Source organism: Onychostruthus taczanowskii, unplaced genomic scaffold (assembly GCF_017590055.1).
Source record: "Onychostruthus taczanowskii isolate IOZ18803 unplaced genomic scaffold, ASM1759005v1 scaffold228, whole genome shotgun sequence".
Classification (NCBI taxonomy): Eukaryota; Metazoa; Chordata; class Aves; order Passeriformes; family Passeridae; genus Onychostruthus; species Onychostruthus taczanowskii.
In genome coordinates this window covers 84,160-104,784 of record NW_024499551.1, presented here as the reverse complement: position 1 = coordinate 104,784, position 20,625 = coordinate 84,160, and the positions used below count along the sequence as shown (strand labels likewise).

The window sequence follows — 20,625 nt, the reverse complement described above, 5'->3', positions numbered from 1 at the left end:
CAACCCCAAACCCACCCCGAACCCCCCCAAACCAACCTAAACCACCCCAAATCCACCCAAACCCACCTCGAACCCCCCCAAACCCACCCCGAACCCAGCCAAGCCCATCCCGGCCCGGTACCTGCCGCCCGCCCGCTCCATGCCGGCCCCGCCCGTTCCCCCCCGGCCCCGGGAAGTCGATCCCGGTGACGCCGCTTCCCTTCCAGGTCACGGCGGGGCCGGGCCTGCCTCCCGTGGCCGCACCGCCCCGGGGGAGCGGGGAAACAGCCCCGGGGGAACGGGGAAACAGCCCCGGGGGAACGGGGAAACACGTCAGGAGCGGCTGAAAGCGCCGGGGTGGAGGATGCGCCTTGCCAGATGTTTTCCTGAAGGTGCTGGAGGATAAATCGGGAAGGATCCGGAGGCAGCTCAGCAAGGGAGGCAGCTGGAAATCGGCGTCTAAACCCCGAATCCTGGAGTGGTTTGGGTTGGGAGGGGCTTTGAAGGTCTCCCAGTGCCACCCCTGCCGTGGTGGGGACACCTGAGTGTCCTTGAGTGTCGCCTCCACGCTGGCCTGGGGCAATGGCAGGGATGGCCAGGAGTGCGGGTCCCAGCAGGAGCCCAGCCCCGAGCAGGGATTGTCCCCAGGGCCGGGCAGGGATTGTCCCCAGGGCCGGGGGAGAGCTGTCCCCAACCCTGAGAAGGGATTGTCCCCAGGCCGGGCAGGGATTGTCCCCAGGGCCGGGGCAGCGCTGTCCCCAACCCCGGGCAGGGATTGTCCCCAACCCAGGGCAGGGATTGTCCCCAACCCTAAGCAGGGATTGTCCCCAACCCCGAGCAGGGATTGTCCCCAGGGCCGGGCAGGGACTGTCCCCAACCCCGAGAAGGGACTGTCCCCAGCCCTAAGCAGAGACTGTCCCCAGGGCCGGGGCAGGGACTGTCCCCAACCCTAAGCAGGGATTGTCCCCAGGGCCGGGCAGGAATTGTCCCCAGGGCTGGGGGAATGCTGTCCCCAACCCTGAGAAGGGATTGTCCCCAGCCTTAGGAAAGACTGTCCCCAAGCCCGGGCCGGGATTGTCCCCAGGGCCGGGGCAGTGCTGTCCCCAACCCTAAGCAGGGATTTTCCCCAGCCCTAAGCAGAAACTGTCCCCAACCCCGGGCCGGGATTGTCCCCAGGGCCGAGGGACTGCTGCCCCCAGCCCCGGGCAGGGATTGTCCCCAAGGCCGGGGCAGCGCTGTCCCCAATCCTAAGCACTGATTGTCCCCAGGGCCGGGCAGGGACTGTCCCCAACCCCGAGAAGGGACTGTCCCCAGCCCTAAGCAGAGACTGTCCCCAGGGCCGGGGCAGGGACTGTCCCCAACCCTAAGCAGGGATTGTCCCCAGGGCCGGGCAGGAATTGTCCCCAGGGCTGGGGGAATGCTGTCCCCAACCCTGAGAAGGGATTGTCCCCAGCCTTAGGAAAGACTGTCCCCAAGCCCGGGCCGGGATTGTCCCCAGGGCCGGGGCAGTGCTGTCCCCAACCCCGAGCAGGGATTGTCCCCAGGGCCGGGGCAGTGCTGTCCCCAACCCTAAGCAGGGATTTTCCCCAGCCCTAAGCAGAAACTGTCCCCAACCCCGGGCCGGGATTGTCCCCAGGGCCGAGGGACTGCTGCCCCCAGCCCCGGGCAGGGATTGTCCCCAAGGCCGGGGCAGCGCTGTCCCCAATCCTAAGCACTGATTGTCCCCAACCCCGGGCCGGGATTGTCCCTCCCAGGCAGCAGCGGGGCTCGCTCGTGGCCGGCACTGCCACCTGCTGCCATCCTCTGTCACCTGCCGGGACAGCTTTTCAGGCGGTTCGTCCCCGGGATTCTCATCTCACCGACTACCCTGAAAATACAGTACGATTTTCCCAATTTTCCTGAAAATGGGGCAAAGGTTGGGAAAAGCCTTCATAGGACCGGAATCCAGCACGAGCCCCTGTCCCCAAGTGCCACATCCAGGGAGCAGAGTGGCACCTCTTGCACAGCTCTGAGTGACCAGAGCTGAACTCCGGGCCTTGAGAAGGACTCAGGGCACGTCAGCACAGCTTCAAAAGCATCCATTCACCACATTCAAACACGACAAACTCCAGGAAATTATGGTTTTTATTTCCATTTTCCAAGTTTCAGTCAAAATATCGGCTTCAAAAATAAATGAAGTAAGGTCACAAATTCGTGGGATAACAAAACAGCAACCCTAAGCTACAGCTCCACAGGGGAAACTCCAGGATACATCTTGACCCATTAAATATTGCCCCTCTTCTCCAACAGCAGCTGAAAGGAGTAAGAAACTTCACCTTCAAGAGACTGCTGGGAGTACAGGAACAGACTAGAAAAACTCAGCTTTCCTATTTCCAACGATAACCAGGATAGCAAAACGCAGAGTCGAAAAATATTTACAAAAGTTGTATCTACAAGACACAGCTACAGTGCTCCCAGGATGCTCCCAGGCTCTGGAATTGCTGCCTCCAGCCTGGAGCAGATCTCCCCCAGTCCTGCTGCAGTTAAGAGCCATCCTGCTGGTCCTCGATCTTGGGGGCCAGGTAGTACTTCAGGTGTCCCATGTCAGCGATCTTGTACTCCACAACTGGGGAGAGAAGGGAAAAAGGGTGTTCAGGGGGCTCTGCATCAAATCCAGCCTCAAGTTCCAGCTGTGCTGGGGCAGGGGCGTGGCACTCACCCAGAGGAACATCTGCAGACATGCTGAGTGTCACCGTGGGGGACAGCGGGGTGGCTTTGGTGAAGAAGTTCAGGTACCTCAGGGCGAAGGTCAGCTGCACCGGCTCGTTCATCTCGATTGTAACCTGGGCAAGCAGGAGAGGATTCCAGAGCCCTGGCACACACAGGCCACGGCCAGCAGGGCTGCTCCTGCCCACCCAGCACTGCTGCAGCTCCCAGGGCAGCAGCGGGGGGACTCAGGGGCTCCAGAGGGGGACACAGCCCTGTCCCTGCTCACTGCAGGGCTGGCACTCAGTGCCCTTCCAGCCCAAACCCTCCCCCAGTTCCAGGACCCCCCCAGGGCAGAGAACTGGCTTTGCAGGTGAGGCCTGCATCAGGGGACCCAGAGGGACACACGTCCCTGACACTTTCCCTGCAGGGCTGGGACTCAGCACCTTCCAGCCCAAACCCTTCCCCAGTTCCAGGACCCCCCCAGGGCAGAGAACTGGCTTTGCAGGTGAGCCCTGCATTAGGGGCTCCAGAGGGACACACGGCCGGCCCTGTCACTGCGGGGCTGGCACTCAGCACCTTCCAGCCCAAACCCTTCTCCAATTCCAGGATTCCCCCAGGGCAGAGAACTGGCTTTGCAGGTGAGCCCAGCATCAGGGGACCCAGAAGGGGACACGGCCCTGTCACTGTCACTGCAGGGCTGGCACTCAGCACCTTCCAGCCCAAACCCTTCCCCAATTCTGGGACCCCCCCCAGGGCAGAGAACTGGCTTTGCAGGTGAGCCCTGCATCAGGGGACCCAGAAGGGGACACAGCCCTGTCACTGTCACTGCAGGGCTGGCACTCAGCACCTTCCAGCCCAAACCCTTCTCCAATTCCAGGATTCCCCCAGGGCAGAGAACTGGCTTTGCAGTCCCTGCTCACTGCAGGGCTGGCACTCAGCACCTTCCAGCCCAAACCCTTCCCCAATTCCAGGATCCCCCCCAGGCAGAGAACTGGCTTTGCAGGTGAGCCCAGCATCAGGGGCTCCAGAGGGGCTGGATTCAGGGGACCCAGAGGGACACACGGCCCTGTCCCTGCTCACTGAGGGGCTGGCACTCAGCACCTTCCAGCCCAAACCCTCCCCCAATTCCAGGATCCCCCAGGGCAGAGAACTGGCTTTGCAGGTGAGCCCTGCATCAGGGGCTCCAGAGGGACACACGGCCCTGTCACTGTCACTGCAGGACTGGCACTTAGCACCTTCCAGCCCAAACCCTTCCCCAATTCCAGGATCCCCCAGGGCACAGCCGGCTCTGCAGCATCCCCCACTCACAGCCTCCTCCTCCTTGTCCACGTTGCTGGTCTGGGACAGTTTGATGTTGCCGTTGCCCAGCTCGCCGTTGGCAGAGAACTTGACGCCGTCCTTGGCGCAGGAGATGACCACGGCGTCGCCGATGTGGCTCAGGTCCCGGCAGATGCGCGCGAACTCGGCCGAGGGCATCTTCACCACGCAGCTGTACTCCTGCTCCTGGGGGACAGGGACACTGCCAGGGGCACTGCCAGGGCTGGGCACCCACAGGGACAGCCAGCCAGGGCTGGCACTGCCAGGGGCACCCACAGGGACACTGCCAGGGCTGGCACTGCCAGGGCTGGGCACTGGCAGGGACAGGCACAGGGACACTGCCAGGGCTGGCACTGCCAGGGACAGCCTGCCAGGGGCACTGCCAGGGCTGGGCACTGCCAGGGAACCCACAGGGACACTGCCAGGGCTGGGCACCCACAGGGACAGGCACAGGGACAGCCTGCCAGGGGCACTGCCAGGGACAGCCTGCCAGGGGCACTGCCAGGGCTGGGCACTGCCAGGGACACCCACAGGGACAGCCCCAGGGACAAACTGCCAGGGCTGGCACTGCCAGGGACAGGCACAGGGACAGCCTGCCAGGGCTGGGCACTGCCAGGGACAGGCACAGGGACAGGCACAGGGATAGCCTGCCAGGGCTGGCACTGCTAGGGCTGGGCACTGCCAGGGACAGGCACAGGGACAGCCCCAGGGACAGCCTGCCAGGGCTGGACACTGCCAGGGGCACTGCCAGGGACACCCACGGAGACAGCCTGCCAGGGCTGGCACTGCCAGGGACGCCCACAGGGACAGCCTGCCAGCCCCAGGGCACTCACAGTGACACTGTGCCAGGGCTGGGGGATCTGCAGTGATACCCACAGGGACAGCCTGCCAGGGTTGGGGCACCCAGGGTGACACCCTGCTAGGGCTGTGTCACTCCTAGTGTCACTGTGCCACCCCATGGGCACTCCAGGGACACCCACAGTGCCACCCTGCCAGCCCTGGGCACTCCCAGTGTCACTGTGCCACCCCTTGGGCACTGCCAGGGACACCCACAGTGCCACCCTGCCAGCCCTGGGCACTCCCAGTGACACCCACAGTGCCACCCTGCCAGCCCTGGGCATTCCCAGTGTCACTGTGCCACCCCTTGGGCACTCCCAGGGACACCCACAGTGCCACCAGTCACCCGGGCTGTTACTTACTGGGATTCCCAGCTGCTCCACGTCGAGATCCATCAGCTTCATCTCGTAATCAGAAACCTTCTCCTGGTCTGGGGAGGCAAAGCTCAGTGACACCAAATGGCAGAGTGACAGATGTCAGCTGCACTGCTGGCACTCCCCACTCCCCCCAGGCAGAACCACCTCAATCCTGGCAGGAAGATTTCCCTCTGTTCCCTTAGGGCTGGGACTCTGGGAATGCCCTGGCAGCCTTTGACAGGCTCTAAGGATAAAACCAAAACCATCTGTGTGCAGCCTGAAAGAGCCCTCCCCTCACAAAGAAAATATTTATCAACCTGATCAAGTTTCAACCTCCAGACTGTTCCAAGAATCAGGTGTCCCTCCCACTCCTGCAGGACCCACTGCCACTTCCCTCCCTCCTGCATCCCCGTGGTTTCTGAAGCTGCCTGAACACATCCCAGCGACAAAGCACTTCCAAAACCCAACTCACTGGGTGCCTCGAACACCAGGGCCAAGGTGTCTGCGTTGTCCTCGGCCCGCAGGGTGATGATGTCCTCGTTCCCTGCACATTTCAGGATCTTGGACATGCTGCAGGGGAGAAAGGCAGGTGACTCACGGGGCTGGGAGCTGGCAGAGCAGGAGGGGATGTGACACTACAGTGATCAGGTCTCCTTCTAACACTCTTGGAAAAGCGTATGAGCAGACTCCCCAGCCTCTCTGGCTCTCTTGCAGTGCTTGGTCACCCACAAAGTTCTTCCACACACACGGGGTGGAACCTCCCGTGCCTCAGCTCCTGCCTGCTCCTCCTGTCCCATGGCTGGGCAGATCCTGGACCCATCCGGACCCTTCCCTGGATATTTACACACAGGGACGATTTCCCTCTCTCAGCAGTCTCCTCAGCCTCTCCTCATAACGGACATGCTCCAGGCCCCTCATCTTTGTCCCTCTCCGCTGCGGGAGCTGTGTCTCTCCTCTGCTGCAGAACCCAGAGCAGGGCACAGCACTCCAGAAGCGCCTCACAGCGGGGCGGGAAGGCCCACCACCCGGACCCGCTGGCCGGGCCCATCCTGCCGCTGCCCAGGACCCTGTGGCTCCTTTCCCGAAAGCGGCAGGCCTTTAAAGCTGTCACCGTTCCCCCTCAGGGGCCATGGCGGCCCCCCCCCCCCCCCCCAGCGCTGCCTTTTCCCGCCACTTGGCGCCGGCAGTGACGTCACGGCCTCGACGCGCGCCGCGAAAAACGGCGCGAGAGCCGTGAGGGGAATGGGGGGGTGGGGAGGGAAGAGAAGGGCTGAGGGGGCTCCGAGCGCCCCCGGGACCCCCCACACCCCCGGAGCACCCCCAGATCTCCCCTCACAGCCCCTTCCCCGGCAGCGCCCGCTGCCCTGAGCGCCACAGCCCCCCGGGCCTGCTCGGCCGCCCCACGGCAGCGCCCCACGAGAGCCCGCCGCGGGCTGACCTGGACAGGTTGACGCCCATGGCGATGTTGCGGTCGCAGCGGTAGGTGTCGAAGCCCTCCGATCGCAGCGTGAGCTGCACCAGCGAGACGTGCGAGGAGTCCATGCTCTGCAGGCTGATGCCGCCCGAGCCCAGGTCCCAGCAGGCCTCGGTGATGAGGTCCTTGAGAGCCTCCAGCACTCGCTTGAGCACCGAGCCCTGCACCAGCCGCGCCTCGAACATCTTGGCAGCACCAGCGGGAGCGGCACACACGGAACCCAAGGCAGAACAACTGAACTACAGCGAGGCGGCCCGCCACGACCTTTATGCACTCTGTCGCCCCGCCCACCGCCTCGCAGCAGCCAATCAGTAGCGCCGCTCTCCTTCAGCCCAACCCCTTCCGAGCTCACATGCCGATCCCCGCCGCTCTCCGGCCAATCCCAGCGCTGCTCTTCCTCTTAACCCCGCCCCTCCGTGCGGCGGGATCCAATCACCGCGCGGATCGCACAGGCCCCCGCGTCCCGCCTCGCTGCGCAGCGATGGCGGCAGGGCCCGGTCCCTGCAGCGCCGCCGGTGCCACACACGGGGCCTGGCCGTACGGAAGGCTCGGTGGCGCGCCTCTCCTCAGGCCCCGTGTGCTGACCGAAAACCGGCCATAACACAAACCCGCTTGTCCCTAAAGACAAACCCCTCACGCTTCTCCCAGCGCCCGGGGCCCTTCCCGCGCGCTCTCTCGCGTCACACATCATGGCGCCCCGCACCATCCGGGTACACCTGGGCGCCGCCATGCCTCTCCCTAAGCCCCGCCCCTCGCCCATCCCACGCCTCCCATTGGCCAACGGCGCAGCGTGGCCACCCCCCTCTCTCTCCAGCCCCGCCCCCTCCGCACTATTGGCCGGCGGCCGTTCTGCCGGTGCGGTGTCGCCCCCTGGCGGCGGCGGCGCGGCGGGCGCGGGTCCGGCATGAGCGAGGCGCGGCTGAGGGCCGGGCGCGGCCCCGGCGGGGCCCGGGACCCCCAGGACAAGGTAAGGAACGGCCCCGGGGGGCGTCAGGGGGAGAGGGACACCGGGGGCGTCAGGGGGCGGGGAGAACCGGGCGGCGCCGGGCCTGCGCGCCGCGGGGTCCCGGCGGCCCGCGGTGAGGCCGCTGTGAGGGCCCGGGGCTGCCCCGCGCTCGGGGAGCTCGGCCCGGGCTCGGTTTATTCGCCCTGGGGGAGCGGATGCCGCCCCCGGGGGTGTTTGGAGGAGCGGCCCCGGGGCGAGGAGGGCTGGGCGTGGAGTGCGTGTGGGGATGGCTGCGGGGGACAGCGCGGTGCCCGCCCGGCCGGGCCGGGGCCTCCAGAGCGGCCCTCAGGGACCCCAAACCATCCCCAGGGGGTGACGGGGGGGTGACAGGGGGGTTCAGACCTACCCTGGGACCCCCTAAACCATCCCCAGGGAGTGATGGGAGGGTTACAGACCTGCCTTGGGATCCCCTAAACCATCCCCAGGGGGTGATGGGGAGGTTACAGACCTGCCTTGGGACCCCCAAACCATCCCCAGGGGGTGATAGGGGGGTGACAGGGGGGTTCAGACCTACCCTGGGACCCCCTAAACCATCCCCAGGGAGTGATGGGGGGGTTACAGACCTGCCTTGGGACCCCCAAACCATCCCCAGGGGGTGATGGGGGGGTCCAAACCTGCCTTGGGACCCCCAAACCATCCCCAGGGGGTGACAGGGGGGTGACAGGGGGGTTCAGACCTACCCTGGGACCCCCTAAACCATCCCCAGGGAGTGATGGGGGGGTTACAGACCTGCCTTGGGACCCCCAAACCATCCCCAGGGGGTGATGGGGGGGTCCAAACCTGCCTTGGGACCCCAAAACCATCCCCAGGGGGTGATGGGGGGGTCCAAACCTGCCTTGGGACCCCAAAACCATCCCCAGGGGGTGATGGGGGGGTCCAAACCTGCCTTGGGACCCCAAAACCATCCCCAGGGGGTGATGGGGAGGTTACAGACCTGCCTTGGGACCCCCAAACCATCCCCAGGGGGTGATGGGGAGGTTACAGACCTGCCTTGGGACCCCCAAACCATCCCCAGGGGGTGATAGGGGGGTGACAGGGGGGTTCAGACCTACCCTGGGACCCCCTAAACCATCCCCAGGGAATGATGGGGGGGTTACAGACCTGACTTGGGACCCCCTAAACCATCCCCAGGGAATGATGGGGGGGTTACAGACCTGACTTGGGACCCCCTAAACCATCCCCAGGGAATGATGGGGGGGTTACAGACCTGACTTGGGACCCCCTAAACCACCGCCGGGGAGTGATGGGGGGGTTACAGACCTGCCTTGGGACCCCCAAACCATCCCCAGGGGGTGATGGGGGGGTCCAAACCTGCCTTGGGACCCCCAAACCATCCCCAGGGGGTGATGGGGGGGTCCAAACCTGCCTTGGGACCCCAAAACCATCCCCAGGGGGTGATGGGGGGGTCCAAACCTGCCTTGGGACCCCTAAACCATCCCCAGGGAGTGACAGGGGGGTGACAGGGGGGTCCAAACCTGCCTTGGGACCCCTAAACCATCCCCAGGGGGTGATGGGGGCGTTACAGACCTGCCTTGGGACCCCCAAACCATCCCCAGGGAGTGACAGGGGGGTTCAGACCTACCCTGGGACCCCCAAACCATTCCCAGGGAGTGATGGGGAGGTCCAAACCTGCCTTTAGGAAGGATTTGGGACCCCCTAAATCATCCCTAAGGAATAGCAGGGAAGTTCTAAACCTGCCTTTAGGGAAGCGTTTGGGAAGTCCTAAATCATCCCTAGGGAATGACAGGGGGGTTCCAAACCTTAGGAAACCTTAGGGAAGGGTTTGGCACCTCCTAAATCATCCCTAAGGAATTATTGGGGGGGGGGGGTCCAAACCTTCCCTTAGGGATGGGTTTGGGACCTCCTAAATCATCCCTAGGGCAGGAGCTGGGGGTTCCAAACCCCTCAGGCTGCCTTAGGGAAGGGTTTGGTGCCTCCCAAGCCATCCCCAGGGAATTGCCTGGTTTAGTGAGGGTTGGCATTGCCTTTCTGCCAAGGGAAAAGTTTCGTTTTCCTGTCAGGAGAGGCACGGGGAGCAAACCTGGCTCGTTTCCCTGTGCCATCCCTCTGCTCCAGCCCCGAGCCTGGATGCTCAGGGCTGCTCTGTGAGTCATCTGTCACCTTTGTCACCTCTGCTGCTGCACCTCCCCAAAGAGGAGGGCACCAGGAGGAATAAACAGTCAGGGGAACTTGGTAAATAACATTTGCAGGCTGACAGGAAGCAGAAGCTGCAGGGAGGAGCAGTGCTGGGACTGGCCCATCAGCCCCCCAGCAGCAGCTAATTGATGTTTTCTCCATTAGTGCACGGAGGCTGCAGCTCTGAGCAGCACAAAATCACCAGGCAGAGCTCTTCTGCAATTTAAATGCGATTTTAACGTGGTTTTAGGGCGATGGTAATGCCAGTTCAACACCTGCTGGAGGCTGTGTGGGCAGGTTTGAGGGAACTTCGTGGTGCTGGTGTGCTCAGGGACAGAAGTGCTGGGAATTGGTCACCCTGGGGTGGCTCTGGAGCTCTCTGCACTGGGGAAGGAGCTCTGAGATGGCTCCAGCTGTGCAGAGGGTGAGACCTTGAGGTGTGTTCATCTCAGCTGGAATTTGCTGGGCAGCAGAAAACCTTCAGGGAGGTTTATATTCCTTTTTTTTTTTTTTTTTTGTGGTGGGAGTTGGAGGACTGGCAGGGCTGCTGCGCAGCAAGCGGGCTGGGCCAAGCTGGGATTGGCTAAAGAAGGTCAGAGGACAATCCTGTGTCCCTAAAGATGGTCATAGGACAAGTCTGTGACCCTAAAGGAGGTCACAGTGCAATCCTGTGTCCCTGAAGGAGGTCAGGGGACAATCCTGTCACCTCCACACCCTGTTTTCACGTGCAGTCAGCCTTCTGAAGGACTCCTCTGGTATTTCCTTCGAGCTGCTGACCTGGAGTGTCCTTACTAGAGAGAGGGAACCTTCCTGTTGTGCAGCTCCTCGTAAAACAGCTCAAAATGAATCGCAGGAGGAGGGAAAAAAAAGCAGAGAAATGTTCCCAGGCAGCCAGCAACAGCTCCCCCGAGGTGCTGAATGTGATGTTTCATCACAGAAGCAGCAGAGAATTTCCCAAAATTGCCAGATGCAGCAGAGAATTTCCCAAAATTGCCAAGTGCAGCTGCAGGGAGGTTACCTGGTGTGCTCTTTCTCTGCTGCAGGGTTGCATTTCCTGCCCTGGGGTGCTGCACTTGTGGTTTTGGTGCTGGCTGTGGTGTTTTCAGAGACCCCCAACATCCATCACATGTGGTGAATCTGACTCCATGTTCTCAGAAGGCTAATTAATTATTTTAAGGTACTATATTATATAAAGAATATTATACTAAAGAATACAGGAAGCACACAGACAGAAGGCTAAAAAAAAATAAAATAATGAAAAACTCATGAGCCTTTGCAGAGCCTCAACACAGCCTGACTGTGGTTGGTCATCAAGTCAAAACAATTCAGGTGAAACCAACCAAACCATCTCCACATTCCAAAACACAGGAGAAACAAATGAGATCAAATCATTTCCCTTTTTTTTCCCCTGAGGCTTCTCAGCTTCCCAGGAGAGAAATCCTGGTGATTTTCCAGCAGATGTGACGGAGCCAGGCTGGCAGCACGGGAGCTCAGGTGTGTGGGGAGGGGACGCTGCCGTGGCTGCTGTGTCACCCTCGGAGCCCTGCCGGCGTGTTTTCTGTGACAGGAACCCTGGAAGCTTCTGGAAAGAGCCCTGTGCTGGCAGAAGAGGCTCCCAGCAGGATGTAAACACCAGGATTTTGGGCTCCTTGCCACTTTTCTGTTTGGGCTGAGCTCAGGGTTGGTTTCGCTTTGTGCTGTTCTGCCCCGGGAGATGCTGGGTTTAAAGTTGGTTTTTGTTGAAACTGCTGTGTCTGAGGGAATGAGGCAACATCTGTTTGCTCTGCTCAGGGAACTCCTGATTTCTGTGTGGAAATCCAGGGGGTTTTGCTGGATTTTCCTGAAAAACCCAGCATTTATCTTCTAGCATTTTCTGTCGCAGCTTTTTGTTAAAAGCGGGCAGGAAATGTAAATAAAACAGTGCCTGGCTGCAAGGAGAGCTCCTAAATAATGGCATTTCTGGGGCTAATTTCATCTGCCAGCCCTGGGTGCTTAACTGGGTGTCTGTGCTGGGCAGAGGATTTTTGGCAGGGAGAGAGCAGGCTCGTTTCTATGGCAACTGGGATCGTGGCGTGGATGTTTGTGTGGAAAAAAAAACCATCTGAGGGTGAGCAGAAATGTCTCCCCACCCTCCTGGAGTGGAGTTGTTTAAAGGGAGCTCAAACAAACTCAATTTCCTGTGTATCTTTCCTTCAGGGGGGTGAAATGTCTGTTGACAAACGTTGCTCAGAGCTGTGGGTTTCATGGAGAAAGGAAAAGTGAGCAGGAATCTGGATTTTGCCAGCTCTGCTTCACAGGAGAGGCAGCCCTGGCAGAGATTTGGGGTTTTCCTCCTTCTCCTCATCATGCCTTGTGCAGAAATCAGGGAATTGGGAGAAATTCCCACCTTGATTCTATTCCTGCATTCCTTTTGCCATTATTGGCCTTCAATCCTGAGATGATGAACGTGAGGAGGAGCCCTGGGCTCACCTGCAGGGTTGGACAGAACCAACAAAACAATCCAATATTGGTTAAAACCCCCCCTGCCTGTGGGGGCAGGGCCCTGGGGTGGTGACCCTGCAGGGGACGTGTCCCCAAGCTGCCTTCACCCCAGGGTGCATCAGCTCAGGCTCAAACCCATTATTTAGCACCCACTAATATATAATTTACATACAATTCCATATAAATATATTTCTATTTAGTTACATGTATTTGTATTTCTATACTTATATAATATATATTTAATATTTATTGCTATATAGTTTATACACAAATATTATATTATATTTGTATATACATTTATATGAGTTTTATAATATATATGATATAGTTTATATAATAAATTAGTTATTTAGCACCAACTCAGCTGCTTCAGCTGATGATTTGGAGGTTGATGTGGGCAATTTGCATAAAAGGTATAAAAATAGAATAAATTACCCAGTCCTAGGCTATATGTGGCACAATGTCCTATAAAATCCCAGGGATTCAGGGGGATCTGGGGAGGGGAAGAGCTCGTTCCCACTTCAGGGGATCTGAGGAGGGATCTGGCTTTGGAAGGGATGAGGCTGGGGCCCTGGGAGTGAGGAAGGCACAGGTGCTCTTTCCCTTTTTTTTTTCCTTTTTCCTCAGAGCACTTTGGGAAGCTGCTGATCCTGCTTTGCACTTTGGGGTGTAAAACTCGGGGGTGGGAGGGAAGAACTCCCTGCTTGGGTGCTTTGAGCAGGCTGGGGAGCTGTGTGGGGTCAGGGACACTGGGACTGTGAGAGGAACGTGCTGGAGGATCTGGAGCTCGGCCTGGACAGAGGAGAAGCTGAGTTTGGTCAGGCTGGAGCTATTTCTGATTGTTCCCAGGGGAATTCTGCAGAAATCCTCTGCAATGGGAGCAGGGGCTGCAGCTAAATACAGAGCCCAGGTTGCCCAAACCCTGCCCTGCCCTGTGCTGGGAGATGCCAAATCTGTGCTCTCCGGGGAGTCAGAGCATTTCCAGTCTCTTTGCTGCCTTTTGGATTTGTGTTCCCAGCTGAATGGCACTAAATCTCCAAAATCTCAGGTCCAAACGGGTTTTCTGGGTCAGTTTTCTAACAGAGAGAAAAGCCAGGTGGGATTTGAGTTCCAGCTCAAACCTTCCCTGCCCAGTGATGGAGAGGAGGAGGTGATACTGGGTGATACTGGGTGACACTGGGTGCTGCTGGCTGGAGCTCTGCACAAAATCTCTCCAAAATCTCAGGTCCAAACGGGTTTTCTGGGTCAGTTTTCTAACAGAGAGAAAAGCCAGGTGGGATTTGAGTTCCAGCTCAAACCTTCCCTGCCCAGTGATGGAAAGGAGGAGTTGACACTGGGTGGTGACACTGGGTGACACTGGGTGCTGCTGGCTGGAGCTCTGCACGAAATCTCTCCAAAATCTCAGGTCCAAATGGGTTTTCTGGGCCAGTTAAAAAACCCCTGAGAGAAAAGCCAGGTGGGATTTCAGTGCCATCCTGCCAAAGCCCTGTGAGGGCTGGCAGAGGTGAGGGGCTGAAGGCAAACCCAAACCCTCCCTGCCCAGTGGTGGATGGAGAGGAGGAGGTGACACTGGGTGACACTGGGTGCTGCTGGCTGGAGCTCTGCACGAAATCTCTCCAAAATCTCAGGTCCAAATGGGTTTTCTGGGCCAGTTAAAAAACCCCTGAGAGAAAAGCCAGGTGGGATTTCAGTTCCAGCTCCCCAAAGCCCTGTGAGGAGGGGGGCTGAAACCAAACCCAAACCTTCCCTGCCCAGTGATGGAGAGGAGGAGGTGGCACTGGGTGACACTGGGTGACACTGGGTGACACTGGGTGCTGCTGCCTGGAGCTCTGCTCCTCCCTGGCAATCATCTCTGACATCACCCAGGTATTTTTAGCTGCCTCCACCTGACAAAGCATCCCTGTCCTTGTCTGATTTCAGAGCCTGGCCTGCAGCCACTGACACGTCCCAGCTTTATTAAATTAATTTATTAATTATTCCAGGGGGAATAATTACCTTTTCCTGCTTTAAATAAGGGAGCAGCTCCAGCCTTCCTGAGCTGCAGGCACCATGAGCTGCACCCAGCAGATTTGGTTGTTTTGGAGCTCTGCAAACAATGAGCCTTCATCCCCTGCAGCCTCACTGTTTGCAGAGCTGGCAGCATTTGTCAGCTCAGCTCACCCTGTGCTTTTCCTGCTGGCAAAGTCACTTTTCAGGGACTTTTCAGAGGCCAAGGGCATGGACTCTGCCTTGCTGGATGCTCCCCAGGGAGTGGCTTTTCCTTCCTTCCTTCCTTGAGCAGGATGGAGCTGAAATCAGGGGCAAACTGTGGAGCTCTGGGCTTGTCTCTGCTCAGGGGCTGGGTCAGAGGGAAAAGTGCCCCTGGGAAGAGCCAGGACTCACCTAAATCCCCTTCCCAGCCCTGGCAAACCCACCCCTGCTGGCTTTGTTCACCCCAAGCACAGGACTTTGCTCAGAGCAGTCCAGGGCAGAGCAAGCACAGCACTGTGTCCCTGTGTGTCCCTCTGCAGCACCTGGGCTCCCTGCTGGCCACAGGGGATGCCTGGCCCAGGGTGATAAGCCAGGCTCTTCCTCCTCAGCTGCCTGGGGATGGGCTCAGTGTTATTTTTAGTGTCCTCAGGCAGCCAGCACTTCACAAGTCTGTCGGCAAGCCTTGAGCCTGCCCACTTGGAGGCCTTTCTTCCTGGCTAATTTGGGCAGTGCTACATTCTCTGAGACCTGCCTGGGGATTGGGACCTTGTAAAATTTCCTGCTAACAAGCCCTGGAGCACTTGGAGATGGTCATTAATCAAGCTGGAGGCATCTGTGGCTGTGCAGGGGGGACAGGCCCTGTTCTGTGCCTGCTGCTGAGGCTGAGGGACCATCAGACCCCTCCTGGATGCCACTGAAACACCTCAGGATGTTTCTCATGCTGGTGACACCCAGGATATTTCCTTCTTCTCCCTCTCTGGTGCAGAAGCAGAGTGCTGGTGAGTGTTGGAGTCAGCCCAGGGTGGCTGCTAAAGCTGCTTGGCTCTCTCTGTGCTGCAGGAGTCAGAGTCTGAGAGCAGGCTGGATGGAGAGACAGCGTCAGACAGCGAGAGCAAGTCTGAGTTCGGGGGCTCCTCCCCAGTGCCAACCTCAGATGACACCCCAGAGGTGCTGAACAGGGCCCTCTCCAACCTGTCCTCGAGGTAAAAACACTCCCTGAGTGGGCTCTGTCCATCCATCCTGTCCAGCCTGTCCATCCTGTCCATCACTGTCCATCCATCCTGTCCATCACTGTCCATTCCATCCTGTCCATCCTGTCCATCCATCCTGTCCATCCTGTCCATCCATCCTGTCCATCACTGTCCATCCATCCTGTCCATCACTCCCTGGGCAGAGCTCTGTCCATCCTGGGGCTGCTGGAAGCTGGGGAGCAGCTTCTCTCCCATCCCCTCTCTCTCCCCATCCCCTCTCTCCCATCCCCTCTCTCTCCCATCCCCTCTCTCTCCCATCCCCTCTCTCTCTCCCCATCCCCTCTCTCTCCCCATCCCCATCCCCTCTCTCTCTCCCATCCCCTCTCTCCCCATCCCCTCTCTCCCATCCCCAGCTCAGTCCCACCCTCAGATTCCTCACTCCTGGAGCTTTCCTTCCATCCCCCTTGTCCAGCACAGGGAGTGAGGAAGGCACAAGTGCTCTTCCCCTTTCTTTTTTTCCCCCCTTTCCCTTTTTCCTCTGGGTACTTTGGGAAGCTGCTGATCCTGCTGGCCCCAGGCAGGAATAATTCCCTGCTTTGCACTTTGGGGTGTAAAACTCAGGGGTGCTGCTTGGATGGGAAGGGAGGGGACAGAGCAGGTCCAGGCCTGGTGGGGCAGAGCCTCAGAGCTCCTGGGGGGCTTTGACAGCAGAGCTTTGAGCTGGGGGGGTTTCAGCCCCTGCTGTAACTCTGATAATCCTGAGTTCTGCAGGAGTGCTGGAGGAGTTGCACAGTAAGGCCAGGATTTGGGAGCAAGCTGAGGATGTTCTCCACACTCTGCTTGGGAGGAAATGTTTGTGTCACAGGAGGAGGTGTCACCTTCCTGAGTGTGCTGTGGGGGTGGGAGAGGCTCCCAGCAGGAAAGCAGGGAGGGTACAACAGCCAGGGGCCATCTCTGCTCCTGCAGAGCAGTGTGGAGAGGGAGAATTCTCCCCTTTTTAAGGGAATTCATCCTGTCCAAGGGGTGGGAAAGCTGCAGAGCAGGAGCAGGGGCTGCCCTGGCCCATCCCAGTGCCCTGGGAGGTGCTCAGCTCTGCATGCACTGAGGCTGAGGTGCAGCTGCTGCAGCCAGGCCTTTATCTATCAGCACATCGAGGCCTCTGTGCAGCACCGAGAGGAAATTTGGGGTTTGCAGGGCTCGCTTTCCTTCCTGTGGCACACAGAGAGCAGAGTTTGTTTGGCTGCTTTGCTCTGCCTTGTCTTTCTCTGATGTTTTCCTTCTCTGTGGCCCAGATGGAAGAACTGGTGGGTGAGAGGCATCCTCACGCTGGCAATGATCACCTTCTTCTTCATCATCATCTACCTGGGCCCCATGGTCTTGATGACAATAGTAAGTGCTCCAGGGAGGGGTCCTGACCTTCCCAGCAGCAGGGGGAGGTTGCTGGGGGGCTCAGGGCCTCGTGGTCAGAGATCCTGGATTCCTCTGCCATGGAGGAAACCTGGGGGGAATCTGCTGGCCAGGGTTTGGAACTCACACAAGGGTGTGTGTGCAGAGGAGAGGGGAGGGAGAAACAACATCCCAGGTGGGATTGGGAGGGAAAAACAACATCCCAGGTGAGATTGGGAGGGGAAAATGCCATCCTGAGCATCCCAGGTGGGACTGGGAGGGAAAAGAGATTCCCAGGTTGGATTGGAAGGAAAAAATGACACCAGGTGGGATTGGGAGGCTCCTGCAGGGCTGGTGGCAGCTGCTGGAGGGGCTGGGGCTCTGCAGGTGCCAGGAGCTGGGGCTCTGGAGGAGCTGGGGCTCTGCAGGTGCCTGCTCCTGTCTCCTGGAGGGCAGAGGTGTTGGGCCAGGGGGGTTTCATGCCTGGTGTCCTTCCTGTGCAGGTGATGTGTGTGCAGATCAAATGTTTCCACGAGATCATCACCATCGGCTACAACGTGTACCACTCCTACGACCTGCCCTGGTTCAGGACACTCAGCTGGTGAGTGAGGGCTGCTCACCTGGGCACCTAACTGGGCACTCACTCACCTGGCTACTCACCCACTTGGGCATCCACCTGGCTGCTCACCTGGGCATTCACTCACCTGGCTACTCATTCACCTGGGCTCCCACCTGGCCACTCACCTGGGCATCCACCTGGGTACTCATCTGGGCTCTCACCTGGCCACTTACCTGGCCATTCACCTGAGCACCCACCTGGGTACTCACCTGGGCTCTCACCTGGCCACTCACCTGGGCACCCACCTGGCCATCCACCTGGGCTCTCACCTGGCCAGGTGCTTCCTGCTGTGTGTGAATTATTTGCCCCAGCTGTGTGTAAATTAAATTATTCTCCCCCTTCCCCAGGTATTTCCTGCTGTGTGTGAATTATTTCTTCTACGGGGAGACAGTGACAGATTATTTCTTCACGCTGGTGCAGAGGGAGGAGCCGCTGCGGATCCTCAGCAAATACCATCGCTTCATCTCCTTCGCCCTCTACCTGACAGGTGGGCACACCTGGGCTGGGCACACCTGGGCTGGGTGGGCACCTGGGCTGGGTGGGCACACCTGGGCTGGGCACACCTGGGCTGGGTGGGCACCTGGGCTGGGTGGGCACACCTGGCTGGGCACGTGGCACCTGGGCACACCTGGGCTGGGCACCTGACAGTGGGCACACCTGGGCTGGGCACACCTGGGCTGGGCGGGCACACCTGGGGTGGGCACACCTGGGCTGGATGGACACCTGGGCTGGGGTGGGCACCTGACAGGTGGGCACACCTGGGCTGGGCACCTGGGCACACCTGGCTGGGCACCTGGGCTGGGTGGGCACCTGACAGTGGGCACAGCTGGGCTGGGCACACCTGGGCTGGCTGGGCACCTGGGCACACCTGGGCTGGGGTGGGCACACCTGGCTGGGCACCTGGCACCTGGGCACATCTGGGCTGGGTGGGCACTTGACAGTGGGCACAGCTGGGCTGGGCTGGGCATTTGGCAGGGGGCACCTGGCAGGTGGGCACACCTGGCACCTGGGCACATCTGGGTTGGGCTGGGCACCTGGCAGGTGGGCACACCTGGCACCTGGGCACATCTGGGTTGGGCTGGGCACCTGGCAGGTGGGCACACCTGGCACCTGGGCACACCTGGCACCTGGGCACATCTGGGTTGGGCTGGGCACCTGGCAGGTGGGCACACCTGGCACCTGGGCACACCTGGCTGGGCTGCAGGGGGGAAGTCTGCCCTGAGTGCAGGAAATCTCTGCTCCCCTGGGTGCTGGAGGTTACAAATCTTCCTGTGGCAGTGGTGGGAAATCTTTCAAATGAGGAGAAAAGCCCAAAATCTTCCTGAGGCAGCCAAAGGGTTGCTGCTGGCAGAGCAGTGAGCCTTTACCCCAATAAAATGTTAATAAAATATCATAAAATACAATAAATGATGATAGAACAGGAGGGATTTGTGTTCTGGCTGTTGGCAGCTCTGACTCTGCTCCTCTCTCTCAGGGTTCTGCATGTTTGTGCTGAGCCTGGTGAAGAAGCACTACCGCCTGCAGTTCTACATGGTGAGCGAGCCCGGGGCTGCTGGGGTCAAATCAGCTTTGGGGAGCTGAAATTCGGCTTTGGGGAGGTTAAATTCAGCTTTGGTGAGCTGAAATTCGAGCTTAAAGTCAGCTTTTGGTGAGCTGAAATTCAGCTTTTGGTGAGCTGAAATTCGAGCTTAAATTCAGCTTTTGGTGAGGTTAAATTCAGCTTTGGTGAGCTGAAATTCGAGCTTAAAGTCAGCTTTTGGTGAGCTGAAATTCAGCTTTTGGTGAGCTGAAATTCGAGCTTAAATTCAGCTTTTGGTGAGGTTAAATTCAGCTTTGGGGAGGTTAAATTCGGCTTTTGGCAAGCTTAAATTCAGCTTTTGGTGAGGTTAAATTCAGCTTTGGTGAGCTTAAATTCAGCTTTGGTGAGCTTAAATTCAGCTTTGGTGAGGTGAAATTCAGCTTTTGGTGAGCTGAAATTCAGCTTTTGGTGAGGTTAAATTCAGCTTTGGGGAGGTTAAATTCGGCTTTTGGCAAGCTTAAATTCAGCTTTTGGTGAGGTTAAATTCGGCTTTGGTGAGGTTAAATTCAGCTTTTGGCGAGCTTAAATTCAGCTTTTGGTGAGCTTAAATTCGAGCTTAAATTCAGCTTTTGGTGAGCTTAAATTCGAGCTTAAATTCAGCTTTTGGTGAGCTGAAATTCAGCTTTTGGTGAGCTTAAATTCAGCTTTGGGGAGGTTAAATTCAGCTTTTGGTGAGGTTAAATTCGGCTTTTGGTGAGCTTAAATTCGAGCTTAAATTCAGCTTTATTCGAGCTTAAATTCAGCTTTTGGTGAGCTGAAATTCAGCTTTTGGTGAGCTTAAATTCAGCTTTGGGGAGGTTAAATTCAGCTTTTGGTGAGGTTAAATTCGGCTTTTGGTGAGCTTAAATTCGAGCTTAAATTCAGCTTTTGGCGAGCTTAAATTCAGCTTTTACTGAGCTTAAATTCAGCTTTTGGGGAGGTTAAATTCAGCTTTTGGTGAGGTTAAATTCAGCTTTTGGTGAGCTTAAATTCAGCTTTTGGTGAGCTTAAATTCAGCTTTTGGTGAGCTTAAATTCAGCTTTTGGTGAGCTTAAATTCAGCTTTTGGTGAGCTGAAATCCAGGGGCTGCTGGGAGTAACAGTCATGTTTTGGTGAGCTGAAATTCAGGTTTTGGTGAGGTTAAATTCAGGTTTTGGTGAGGTTAAATTCAGGTTTTGGCGAGGTTAAATTCAGGGGCTAGTGGGGTTAAAATTCAGATTTTGGTGAGCTGAAATTCAAGTTTTGGTGAGGTTAAATTCAGGTTTTGGTGAGGTTAAATTCAGGGGCTAGTGGGGTTAAAATTCAGATTTTGGTGAGGTTAAAATTCATGTTTTGGTGAGGCTAAATCCAGGGTTTGGTGAGATTAAAATCAAGGTCCTGGTGAGGTTAAATTCGTGTTTTGGAGAGGTTAAATTCTGGGTTTTCTGACTAATTAACAAATAATAAATAAACAAATGAGCTCTGGGCGGGGTCCTGAGGAGGTGCTGTCCTCTCTTGCAGTTTGGCTAATTAACAAACAATTAATAAATTAATGAGCCCTGGGGTGCTCTCTTGCAGTTTGGCTGGACGCACGTGACGCTGCTGATCGTGGTCACCCAGTCAATTAACAAACAATTAATTAATGAGC

General features: G+C 58.0%; 3 protein-coding genes across 3 annotated transcripts in view; 1 reads left to right on the top strand and 2 right to left on the bottom strand.

The window, feature by feature from the left end:
- Positions 1–165, bottom strand: part of TMEM230 (transmembrane protein 230) — an 8,819-nt gene extending 8,654 nt beyond the window's left edge. The window contains exon 1 of the mRNA XM_041405272.1: positions 122–165. The gene's annotated coding sequence lies outside the window, so the exon portion shown is untranslated. The remainder of the gene's footprint in view (positions 1–121) is intronic.
- A 1,920-nt stretch (positions 166–2,085) lies between these two features.
- PCNA (proliferating cell nuclear antigen) lies at positions 2,086–7,010 on the bottom strand. Its single transcript, XM_041405277.1, has 6 exons — positions 6,616–7,010; positions 5,650–5,747; positions 5,184–5,251; positions 3,976–4,170; positions 2,678–2,801; positions 2,086–2,584 (listed from the first exon to the last, which is right to left on the bottom strand). The coding sequence occupies exons 1-6, from the start codon at positions 6,834–6,836 to the stop codon at positions 2,502–2,504; spliced, it is 789 nt and encodes a 262-aa protein (XP_041261211.1). The 5' UTR covers positions 6,837–7,010; the 3' UTR covers positions 2,086–2,501.
- Positions 7,011–7,495: 485 nt separating this feature from the next.
- The window catches only part of CDS2 (CDP-diacylglycerol synthase 2), a 25,253-nt gene continuing 12,123 nt past the window's right edge, over positions 7,496–20,625 (top strand). The window contains exons 1-6 of the mRNA XM_041405276.1: positions 7,496–7,618; positions 15,305–15,447; positions 16,728–16,824; positions 17,325–17,422; positions 17,788–17,927; positions 18,915–18,973. Coding sequence (XP_041261210.1) covers positions 7,556–7,618; positions 15,305–15,447; positions 16,728–16,824; positions 17,325–17,422; positions 17,788–17,927; positions 18,915–18,973 — 600 coding nt within the window. The 5' untranslated portion in view covers positions 7,496–7,555. The remainder of the gene's footprint in view (positions 7,619–15,304; positions 15,448–16,727; positions 16,825–17,324; positions 17,423–17,787; positions 17,928–18,914; positions 18,974–20,625) is intronic.

Bases quoted from the DNA above. Each gene is read 5' to 3' on its own strand.
- PCNA (XM_041405277.1), bottom strand. From the start codon at position 6,836: ATGTTCGAGGCGCGGCTGGTGCAGGGCTCGGTGCTCAAGCGAGTGCTG. The intron at 5,252-5,649 runs GTGAGTTGGGTT...TTGCCTCCCCAG, and splicing joins CCTGGTGTTCGAGGCACCCA to ACCAGGAGAAGGTTTCTGAT. The intron at 4,171-5,183 runs GTAAGTAACAGC...CCTGTCCCCCAG, and splicing joins TGGAGCAGCTGGGAATCCCA to GAGCAGGAGTACAGCTGCGT.